The sequence below is a fragment of the Macaca nemestrina genome, chromosome 19 (assembly GCF_043159975.1).
Source record: "Macaca nemestrina isolate mMacNem1 chromosome 19, mMacNem.hap1, whole genome shotgun sequence".
NCBI lineage: Eukaryota > Metazoa > Chordata > Mammalia > Primates > Cercopithecidae > Macaca > Macaca nemestrina.
The window spans coordinates 55,304,048-55,316,399 of NC_092143.1; the positions used below are offsets into that span (position 1 = coordinate 55,304,048).

The 12,352-nt window shown below is 43.3% G+C and overlaps 1 protein-coding gene across 8 annotated transcripts in view; it reads right to left on the bottom strand.

Annotated features, from left to right (window-relative positions):
- Positions 1-12,352, bottom strand: part of LOC105499060 (formin homology 2 domain containing 3) — a 497,377-nt gene that overhangs the window by 46,304 nt on the left and 438,721 nt on the right. For all 8 annotated transcript variants that reach the window (XM_011771498.3, XM_011771497.3, XM_071085772.1 and 5 more), the window contains 2 exons: positions 10,320-10,478; positions 225-407 (listed from right to left, as the gene is read on the bottom strand). In XM_011771498.3, the coding sequence (XP_011769800.2) occupies positions 225-407; positions 10,320-10,478 (342 nt within the window). The remainder of the gene's footprint in view (positions 1-224; positions 408-10,319; positions 10,479-12,352) is intronic.

Genomic DNA, 12,352 nt, shown 5'->3' on the forward strand with positions numbered 1-12,352 from the left:
CCACAATCTAGTGTCTGAGGCTGGCACCAGGCAGACACTTTAGAATCAGCCTCCATTGGCCAGCTGCTGATCACCTGGTGTACACACGACCTGCTCATTGTCAACTCACCCTCTACACCCTATGCCAAGAATGACATTTCACTGCCTTAATATTGATCAATGAAAAACTGCCTTTCTCAATCCTGTGGATGTGGGATCAGCTGCCTCTCTTACTGAGAGCTTACCTTTTCTGTAGTTTCATAATCCATTTTGAATGCCCAGAGGTGAAGTCGTGCAGAGAGCTCGCTGATGGAGGAGAGGGTGAGGAGGAACTGCTCTGCACTGCCCAAGGGGATTTCAGGGTTGGCCAGCTGAGCTTCCTGGATTTTCTGCTTCTCCTCGTCGGTGGGAATCATCGTTAGAATTTTCTGGAAATATGAGATGATATATTTTCTCTTAGTGATGGACCCTCCCCTGCCCCTTCAATGTTATAAAATTCATATTATAATTTTCCAACCAGGTAATAGAGGTATCTACAGGTGTTATATTGTCATAAACGGAATATACTTGAAGCAACTTGAAATAATAGAGGTATCTACAGGTGTTATATTGTCATAAACGGAATATACTTGAAGCAACCCAAAATTTCAGGGTTTTGCACACAAAGGACATTCTAGGCAAGAAAGGGAGATGGGAGGTGAGAAAAAGATGAAAAACAAGACACAAGATTAGAGAACAGCTCCCCAATTCCCTAGGAAGTAGAGTAAGACATGTCAAAAAATATGCTTTGTAGCACTTCTGGATTAATTTAAAAGCTTACAAAAATGAATCATTTTCAAATAACTCAGATTGACTTTTGTTCATGTGACATTTAACTATTTTAACTGTATTTCAAAACTTACATAGAAATGATAGTACCTTAAGTAATACTAAACTTAAGTCTGATTACAGAAAAAATTATGATGGTATCTAGAAATACAAGCTAATAAAAGAAGTATATCTTTTTACTTCTATTTGTTTCTGGTAAAAATCAATTGTGGAAGGCAGAGAAGGCAAAAAGGCACCAGAATACATACGATTCTCATACACTCAAATTCCTTTGTGATTACATTTTTTAAAGTAAAAATTCTCATGTCTCCTCTTACTATTCCTATTGAACATCATATGGAAACCTTAGCCAGGTACATAAAAGAAATAAAAGGCATACAGACTGGAAAGGAAAAAACTGCTCATATACACAGATGTCATAATTGTCTGCATAAAAACTATAAGGAATCTACAAAAAATTTCTAAAACAAAAAAGTGAGTTTAACAATGTATGATGTAGGGTCAAAACACAAAAATCCATCTTATTAGTTCGTTATCTGCACATTTATAATAAACTAAGTTTTAAAAAAATGCTATTTGCAATGAAACACATAGGTATAACTCTAACAAATCCTGTTAAGTACCTTTATGCTAGAAACTAGAAAATGCTGATGAAAGCAATCAAAGAAGATAGAAACAATAAATACATGGAGAGACATACTATATTCATGGACTGAAAGACTCAACACAGACAAGATGTTACTTCTTCCAAAATTGATCTATAGATTTAATTCAATTCCAATCAAAACACCAGGATGATTTTTTTGTAGATATATGATGCAGGACAGGTGAGCCCCAAAATTGAGCTTAGCCTGGGATGGTTTTTGGCTTTAACCAGAAAAGAATTCAAGGGCAAACTGGTAGTGATAGACTGAAATTTTTTATTGAACAGTATTGCTTCTTCTGGAGCAGGGCTAACTCCTAGGCAGTGTGCCCAGGGTCAGCAAAGTATGGGCTCTTGGCAACAGTATTTATACTCATGTAAATCTATTTTCAATTATATGCAAATTAAAGATCAGGTCAACACAAATTGAGGGGTGGGTTGTTTAGAACTTTCTAGGAAAGGGACAGTAAGTTTTGGGTCTTGCCCTGGAAAGGGGTGATAACTTGTAGGTTGTTGCCATGGCATTTATAAATTGTCATGGCTCTAGTGGGAGTAGCTTACACCTGTGAGCAATGAGGGCAGCTAAGGATTGCTTTTGTCTCCATCTGTGGTTTTCATCAGTTTTTTTGCTTTACCCCATCTGAACCAGATCTTGTTTTCGTCATCAGGGTTGGGACCAGAAAACAAGTCCTGCTGGTCTCCTACCTTACATAGACAAGCTGATTCTAAAAGTTACATGGTAAAACAGAAGAACTAGAACAACTAAATTTGAAAAAGAGTAATCTTGGAGAAATCATATAACCTGACTTTAATAAATAAAAAGCTATGGTAATTAAGACAGTGTGTCATTGGTAAAAGGATAGACACCTAGATCGATGGGACAGAGTAGACAGTTCAGAACAGGACACACAAATGTGGCCCATTGATTTTGAAAAAGGTACAAGGCAATTCAATACAGACAGGATATTATTTTCATCAAATGGTGTTAGAACAACTAGACTCCATATGCAGAAAAAAGCAACCTCAAGTTAAACCTTACAGTATAAATAAACAAACTCAAAATGGATCACAGATCTGAAAATAAAATGGAATACTATGAAACTTTTAGAAGACAACATAGGAGAAAACTTTTATAACCTATGTTAGGCAAAAATTTCTTAGACATGATTCCAAAAAAGAATAAGTTAATAAACCAAACTTCATCCAAATTAAAAACTTTTGCTTTGTGATAGACACTGTTAGAGAATAGAGGACAAGCTGTAGTTCCTCAAAAGATTAAATATAGAATTATCATACAACCCAGCAATTCCATTCTTGGGTATTTATCCTAGAAAAATGGAAACTTACTTTCACACAAACGCATGTACATGAATATTTGTAGTAGCTTTATTCATAACTGCCAAAAACTGGACCAAGCTAAATATTCTTGAGTGGTGAATATACAAATTGTAGTAGATTCCCTGCAATGCAATAGCACTCGGCAATAAAAGGAACAAACTATAGATATATACAATGATTTGAATGAATCTCAAAGGCATCATGATGAGTGAAAGAAGCCAGTCTCAAAAGGTTACATGCTATTTACAGGACATTCTTGAAAAGACAAAACCATAGTGATGGGGAATACATAAGTGGTTACCAGGTTCCAGAGGTGGGTTGAGGGTACAACTACAAAAGGGCAACACAAGAGTTTTGTTGGAAGATGGGACTGTTTTAAATCCTGATTGCAGTGGTCATTGCATGAATTTATATGCTTTAAAACTCACAGAACCATATACCAAAAAGTCGACTGTACTCTGTATTAGTTCAAAAACTAAGAAAATAAATAACAAAATGAGAAACAGGACTCTTGACACCACAGTCCCTACATATGCAGATGTTTACACAAGTGTGCATCAGGATGTATCTGGCTGGGATAGATGTAGTCCTGGGCTTGATGAGGGTGTTAACAGGCAGGACTGCCTTAGTTTATCAGAAACCAATGATGCAAAACTGCATTGCAGTTGTGCATTCAGGCTGTAGTCAATGTAAAGTTATCAAAGGTGAGCCTGAGACACCTCTCTTTCCAACTTTCCCTTCACTGGCTCTCCAATCACTGAGGCTTTGGGTGGAATTTGAGCATCTGGAGAGATATGTGGTGGCAGTGCTCCTTGCTTTCCCACAACCTGGCACATGTCCCACCTGTTCACGCAGATAGCGTTAAGAGATAGCCAAGACACTTCAAGCAGATGTTGCCTCTTTAAAAACATGCATGATTTAAACTCAATTAGTTTTCTAAATAAATGCTTCACTAAAATTTGTATTTTAATTTCCTTAGCGCTGCCATTGTTTTTGGCATGACCAAAATTCCAAAATGAAAAACTGTCAACACTTTGTACAACCTTCAGAAGACGTCTTCCTGTAATGAATTTTGTTGCTTTGTTCTTTTGAGAAAGCAATTACTCTTCTTTTTGTTTTTCATTTATCTAATTTATACTACTTGGTCAATGTTGAAGATTTATGAGGTTGCCACCTGCCAGTTTATTTTATTTTTTTTACACATCACTGACAATAAGAATAGTTGTAAGACAGTGGAATGGTAGGTTAAAGCCACCTCCTATGAGCCCCTCCTATGAGCTGATGGCCTTTGTTTTTTGTGAGCAGATGATAATGTGATGATTATGAGGTGGTATTTTTAACTTGCTTTTCTAAGTCAGTAGATTTATTGATAATTTCATGATCATCATTTCATTTCACAGGAAAGCAAACATCAAACAAGACCAATATGTTGATAGGGATAGGAAGCAGAGAAGTTCTAGGCAGAAAAGGGTGGGGTCCCTGGCAAAGGCCCCACCCTCAAGCCTGGAACTGTGGCCCAAAGTGAGAACTTTACATCCCCGTTTTCCCACCTTTTCCAAAACCACCCTTTGTCTGCCCCACCCCCATCCTGTACCCATAAACCCCCAGGCTCCACTGGCAGAGAGCAGAGAAGGGGAGAAGAGGAGAAGCAGCAGGACATCAGAAATTGTGGTTTGATGTCAGAGAGAGGCAGCTTGACTTCAGAGGTATGGCCTGACAGAGTTGCTTCCAAGAGGAGTACAGCTGGGGATGGACAGACTCTGGGGGAAGATCACTTTCCCATTCCATCCCCTTTCCAGCTCCCCTTCTTGCTGAGAGCCACTTTCATTGGCAATAAAACCCTCTGTATTCACCATCCTTCAATTCATTTATGTGACCTGATTTTTTTTCTGGATGCCAAACAAGAGCTCTGGTGTCACAGATGTGGGCGCTAAAGGCTGTCACACTGACCCTCTGCCCTCACTGGTGGAGAGCAACCACCTCACACAAAAAAGCAGAGGGCCAAATGAGTTAACACTTAAGCCATCCATGATGGCAAAGCTAAAAGTCGTACTGTACACATGCCCTCTGGGGTTTCAGGGGTTGCAGGTACTCCCCGCCAGACACCGCTGCAGGGCCCACATGGAGTTTTGCTCCTGCTGTTGCCCAGAAGCACATGCCCCGGCCCCTGCACTCACTCACCTGTGTGCTCCCACTCCTTAGAGGAGTTGAGAGCTATGAGCTGAGTAAGCAAGGCACCCCCATCACAAGGCCTGTGAAGGGGTCAGGGAAAATTTCCTGTTTCAATGTGATAACCTCCATGTTTTTAGCTTTTGCCTAGACAGCGTCCCTCTAGCACTGCTCTAAGTATATTTGCTTTTGTATCTGAAAGTCATTTATTTTGGAGAAAAATGCAGAAATCTCCTTTTTTTAAAAATAGACCCCAATACTATTAGGTTCGGCCATTTCATTTACCTGCACATGAAACCATGAGTAATTCTTTTGCCCTGTGAGTTTTAAACAGAACCCTGGCTACAGCTTTGGATAAGCATCTGCCACAAGGATTTTGGTGACTGCAGTAGAAAGTTGAAGCCCTGAGGGCTATGCCTGGTTTGCATACAATGTGCATATTTGCATGGGAAAATAGTGTTCTATCTGTGTATTTACATTCCTATAGCAACTTAAAAAAAAAAAACTTTAAAGCATCTTGATAGTATCTTCTTTCATTCTTAGATTACTCATTGAGGCACATTAGGGTAGAAATTACTGTATCAAACTCACAGACAAAATGATTTGCCTGAAGCTAAGCTGGATCAACAAAGGCAGAGCTAGAGAAGAATCCAGGGGCTACCTCTAGTTTCTAGCACTAGCCCCATAGTTCATAGGGATTCAAATTAATAGTGAATAAATTCAACCATAAATGCAAATTAGCAGTGCAGCTAAGCCACTCAGTCATCAAGATATTCTGGTTCCCTGGCACTGCTGAGTCAACTGTGACTCTCTGTGGTCAGGTTCGTCTGCATATGTCCAGCACCCACGCAGCTGGACACCTGTGGACAGGCACTGTGCAGGGTAAACTGCTTTCAAAGATGCTGTCATTTTTTATCTGTGGCCAAAGAAAATTTCTGTTTCTAGGATGCTGATTGGATTGGCAGCCAAGTTGGGCCAAGTTAAATGTTGTTTGGGACCATTCAATTGTGCTACCCTCTGAGTGGACACAGACTCTATAAAAATTAGAGAAGAAAGAAAAAGAAAATAAAAATTGTCATACTTCCATTTATGATAATTTGATGCCATTTTACTTGGGGAAATATCATTAATGCTACTTAAAGATGGCTGCAAAATGATTTTCTGAAGTTTAATACTCTTATGAAGAATGACTTCCTTAATGAAGTTAACTACTCCTTCAGGTTTTCATGACAAACCTGGATACATACCATTAGGTTGCTAAGCAAAGCCATGGGATGAAAACATTCTAATTATGTTTAGGTACACAGAGCTTTCAAACAACTCCGTTAAGCCATGGTGCCAGGCTACAGTGCTTGCATCCGAGAAGCAGACAGTTTGGCTAAAGGCCCTCTGGGTGCAAGCCGGAAATCTCATTAACAAAGATCTGTATGTACCCAATTGCATGTCTTCTCAGTCCTGATTTAACTCTTGAACAAGCCTAGAGAACAAGCTCTGGGTATTGGTTTGGCACAGAGGTCTAGATCATCTATCTCTACCTCTCAGGTCCCTAAGATCAATGGCCCAAGATAGTAGGTGATGCCTGAGAGTGCCCTGGATTCCATGTTCTCCAAGAGGGCTGTTTCGACTGGAGTCTTCTCAGCTGTGACTGGGAAGTGCTGAGGGATCTACATAGTCTCTGGATTCACACAGGCAGTCTTTAGATCAGGGGCTCTCAACCAGGGTGATTTTGCTCCTAGGGGGTATGTGACAATGTATGGAGACAGTTTTGGTTGTTGGGGGAGGGTAGGTGTTACTGACATCTAATGGGTAGAGGCCAGGGATGTGCTAAACATCCCATAATGCACAGGACAGCCTCCTACAATAAAGCACTGTTTAACACAAAATGCCAGTAGCATTGAAGTTGAGAAACCCGCCTTAGAAGAGAACATAAAAATGTAACTCTCTGTTGTTGTGACTATGAATTTACTGAGGACTCATGATGCAATAAAATCTCAGTAAGGGCTACCAGTGTTTGCTATGGCCGTGTCTCCTCACTTCAAATTGCTCCGTAAGTCAGTCACTCCTGGGTAGCAAATGTAGGCAGCACAGTGAAAAGGGCTGCGTTGCTGCGTACATGTCTCTCCCTCTCCTTTCAGATTCCCTCTTATTCTCTGAGCCACACAAACCCAGGCTTGAAGGGCCCCTTCAGGGCCAGCCACCCCGCAAAACCACAGCCTGTATTCTGGATTCAAGCTTCAGAGCTTGCATCCGGGCTCCCCGGCTCTCTGGCACACTGGCTTGGGAGCCTGGGCACACACTAATGCTGGGACTCCCGTTCTTCATTTTCACGTTGGGGAGCATATGTACCTCATAAGCTTTGACGAGAATCTGTGGCAGGCGGCTACCTGGTGCCTGGCCCACAGTAAAAATCCTATGAAAGTCAGATTTGGTGCTGTGCTGCTACTCCCATATCCATCAGCATCATAGCTGTAATTATTCCTTCCTGGATCAAAAGGGTGTTCAACTGGAAACCAGCCAGACAAGAAAAAATAATAATTTGGTTCATTCTAGAATCTGAGTAACTTACTGTATCTGAAACTTTCCCCACCTGGGGAAAGTTGCATTTCAGGAAAGAACAAAGGCAAAATCAAAGGAATAAATTTCTCCTGAGGGACTTTCAAGTTCTCATGACAAGGAGGAGAAATATTTTTAAAGGGTCAGTTGTCCTTTTATTCTTTTAACAGGCTGGCTCTGGCTATCTTTGTAGCCTCTCTCTGTATGAATCTGAAGCTTTTGTGCTCTCTAAAGGATCTTGTTGTGTAAATAGGATGGCCCAAGAGCCACTGTCTTATCTCCCCTAGAAGACAAATGTGGGATTCAGTCAGGGTGGTGGGAAAAATTTTAAGAGGATATTATAGGAAAGAGAAGCAAACCTTCTTGGAAGGCCGGGGGGTTGCATCGCTTTAGTAAAAGATTTGACCGAAAGCAGCCTAACCCTCTTTACCTTGAGTTGATACCAAAAGAGCAAATAACAAGGGAATGTTGGGGAGTTTATCTAAATAGCTTGTTTACTCATGTGGTCCTAAGACTAACCTTTGATTATCCGTGGGTGCATGATTGCTCTCTACTGGGGGTCGGCAGTGTTAATTTCCCTCTAGTGGTATTTACTCAAGACCTTTGTCATTTAATCTGTACTAAATAAATGTGAACTTCACTAGCTTATCAGGGCGGATGCTGCAGATGCAGGAGCAGAAGCCCCTTAGCCGCACTGACAGACAAAATACCTGTCAGTGTATGTCTCTCATCTGTCACTGGGTTAGGGTCTGCAGGTCGGACCCCGCAGACAGACACTTTGCACTTGGTACATCCAGGTCCACCCAACAGCAGGCCACTGCCCTGCTCCTCCCTTGTTCCTCTAGGAGGGTCCCAGAGTGGGATGCATCACACTGAGGCCTGGCCTGCCCCTTCCTGTGATCCGGCAACTGCCTCAGTCTCTCACTCTGTATCTCCCAGCTGTCTCCCACTCACTCCTTCATGTCCCCTGCTCTGGTCTGCCGTGTGCCCTTACTCTCTCGATAGGCCGGATTCCTGGATTCGGGTGGGCCCTAAATCCAATGACTGGTATCCTTATAAGAAAAAGGAAGTTTGAACACAGAGGAGAATGCTGTTTGAAGACAGAGAACACACCTGGATATGCTAACCGGCTTTGCTGCCTGGCCTGGCTCCAGAGCTCAGGGCACAACTTCTTCTGCCAGGAAAGAAGTGCATTTCCCTTATTGTACTTGTTCCTGGAAAAGGGAGTGTATGTTTCTCAGAGTAGAGCTGCTTGGGCCTTATATAGGTTTTCTAGGGGTACCATAATAAAATATCACAAACTGGGTGGCTTAAACAACAGAAATGTATTCTCCCACAGTTCTAGAATCTGGAAGTCCAAAATCAAGGTGTCAGAGACCATACTGTCTCTGAAGGCCCCAGGAGATGAACTCTGCTTTTTTTCAGTGCTGGTGGTTGTCCACGATCCTTGGTATTCTTTGGCTTTTAAAGACATCACTGTAATTTCCATCTCCGTCATCACAAGGCATTCTGTATATCTCTCTGTGTGTTCTCTGTCTTCAAATAGCACTTTCCTCTCTGTATTCAAACTTCCCTCTTCTTATAAGGATATCAGTCACTGGATTGAGAGCCCACCTGAATCCAGTATGACCTCATCTTAACTTGATTACATGTACAAGACCCTTTTTCCAAATAAGGTCACATCCTGGGTGGGCATGAATTTGGGGGTCCACTTACTAGAGCCTGCAGTTCAGGCCTCTAGTAATGGCTTTTCCTGTGAAGGTCCCTTCGTTCCAAAGCATGAAGGCATGCCCAGTGGGCTGGGTGCAGACCCCTCTGCGTACTGTGTGCCCACTGCTCCCTCCCATTCCCAGGGCCATGGGTGATTCTGGCCAGAGGCCCAGGCCCTTCCTCACCCTCAACTTTTCTGTAGAAGGCTTGCTCTCCCTCTCTGGAGTCAGGCATCATAGGTTCCATCCATGCCCAAGTGTCTCAAACAAGAAGATGAACCCCAGTCACGGAGAGGCTTTAAAGGAGTCTGGGGCTCCCTGCCAATAGGAGGATGGGTTAGGTGCCATTCAATGCCACAAAGCAGTGTCCCCAGATCCCCACTCTGACCCAGGGGGCCCCCAAGCTATAACACCCTTCTGTAGCAATTGGTGGGTGGGACACAATGGCTCTGCTCACTCTTTTTTTTTATAATAAGAGATTTAACCTGCTAAACTGGCAGCAACCCACAGCGGAGGGAGAGCGTGGCCTGTGGAAGAACACAAACCCAGGCCCCACAGGCGAACCCTGTCTCCAGCTCCAGCTGTGTGGCCACAGCCACGCCACCCAATGTCGCTCCATTGTGTGACATTCAGATCAACAAATGCTAAAGCTTCAGCTGGTTTGAGCTCTCTGGCTTATCAAACGAAACACGTCTCTCTGAACCCCAACAAATGCCAAGAGATAACGCTCTTACATGGATGTGCGCATGTTCTGAAAACCCTACCTTTGAAAGTGTTAAATGTGATGTGGTTCAAAATGACATGGGAAAGAAAACCCTAGTGGCCTCCCAAGGAGTTTATCTACTCTTCTTCCATTCTGAGGCAGGCAGAGTGTGGTCAGAGGGAGACTGGTAAATGAACCTCAGTGAAGACTGCTGAACCTCATAGGCAAAGTGAGACTTCCCCTCCCCTCAAAAAGTTTCACACATGTAAGAATGATTAACCTTATTCACCGTCTAGCTGAGCACAGAAAAGCACATCTTTTGAAATGTGGACATGCAGCATATTATACGTGCAGTATATGGTAAAATACAAATAATGCTTAATAGAGCTTCCCTCACCTCGATTCCTTCTTTGTTTAAGGCATACTCATCAAAATTCAAAATGGCGATCTTAATCGTCCTTGGAGGGGGCAGCACCGTCAGACCAATATTGATGGCATTACTCCTCTTGGAATCCAGAACAATGATCTCTTGCCTTTTTCCATCTGCAGCAGTTTTCTTCGTGATAAAAAAAAAGAAGAATCCAAGATTAATGCATCATCTTGGGTCCTTTCTGCATTTCATTATTAAAAGAACTCACTACTTATTTAGAGATGAAAACAAATGGCCCCAGTTCGGCTCAGAGGACTGGCTACTGTTCAGCACAGAAAGGATCAGGGATTAGTTCTGAGAAGCTGCCAAGCCTGGGTCAGCAACAGAACTTCAAGAGTCAGACACATACAAAAATAAAATGGATTTTCCTTCAATTGGGAAAATGTGATATTTCGCAAGGAAATAAAATCTGTTTTTCCATAGAAGCAGTGAAAACAGTATCAAAACCTTTCAGAGTTCCTTTCTTGTGGGCTTCGAGGTGTCAGAATGTCTTGGTTGGCCTTCATACATACGGTGTGTGCCCAGAGACAGCTGATTTACATGCTGAGAAGAGGATCAATAAGGAGAATACAGCACCACTGGCCTGTCAGCCCCTCCAGATCTACAGCTATACTGTCTCAAAGCCCTCACCTTGTCATTCAAACATTCCATGTCCCTTATACCAGACCACCTCCACCTTTCCTGTGAACTTAGGCCTCTGTGCAGCTGCCTGGTGGATGAATGAAGAGGGGCCTTCCAAGGAAAAGAAAGGAAAGGGCATGCACTGGTGAGGATGAATAGGGGACGAACTGGCTTAGAGGCCTAGGAGGGGAGCAGGGAATAAGAAGTGTCCCAGCATTCTCAAAGTCCTGGTATATGTGGCTTCCCAGTTGGCCTGCATGGTCCTCAGAGGCAGGTCCTAGGTTTCACTCACCTCTGCAGCCAGCCCAGAATTAGACAAGATGGGAGCTTGGCAAGCGGGTGTTATAAGCCGAATGTTTATGTCCCCTCAGAATTCCTAAGTTGAAGCCCTAACATGCAAAGTGATGATATTTGGAGGTAGGGCCTTTGGAGCTACTTAGGTTTAGATGAGGTCACAAGGGTGAGATCCTCATGATGGGACTGGTGTCATTATAAGAAAAGACCAGAGTGCTACTAGTTCTCTCCCTCTGCTACTTGAAGACACAGCAAGAAAGTGGCTGCTTACAAGCCAAGAAAAGCACCCTCACTAGAAACCTAACTGGCCAGTACTTTGATCTGGAGTTCCCAGCCTCCAGAACTGTAGGAAATAAATTTCTGCTCTTTAGGTCACCTGTGTGTGGTATTTTATCATGGCAGCCTTAGCGAACTAAGACAGTGTGTGTGGGGTGATGAGTCAACCCTGTCACTGGCCAGAGCTGTGATCACAAGGCCCCCAGCTTTCCTCTTCAGCCCTCAGGAAGTTGGGTGCAGATGGCACTGGGGGGCAGGTGGAAGAAGACTTGGCTCCACAAGCGCCCTGCTCTAGCTCAAGTTTCCCTTGAGGCAAACACACCTGGGAGGATGGCTATTTTGACTCATGTAACAAGTCTAGAGTAACAAAGATGAATGAGGCACTGTGGCTCTCCTGAAGACACATTCAACACAGTAATGGGGTGTGCTGCGCCCTCTGTTGTTGAGGGAGCTCAACAGCAGAGCAACTGTAACTCACCTGGTGGTGGAGGGGCTCAGGGTCTGGAAGGGCTGACCCTTGGACTAGGCCCTAAAGAATGTCTAGGATCTAGTCTGGGGAGAGAAGACCTTCAGGAGATAAGAGGTGGCTTTGTCTAGATTGTTAAAAACTGCCAGGGATGAGGCTGGAAGTTTGATGGGGCCACATCCCAGAGGACCTGCTGACCCAGCCAAGTGGCTCCGACCACACTGTGCAGGCAGGTTCCCACTGAGCAACTGACTGCCACTCATCATCCAATCTCCTACACTGAAGCCTCACCTTGTTCTCTAAAGCAGGGACCCTGGCTGGGCCTGGGTGCAGCCAAGCCAGC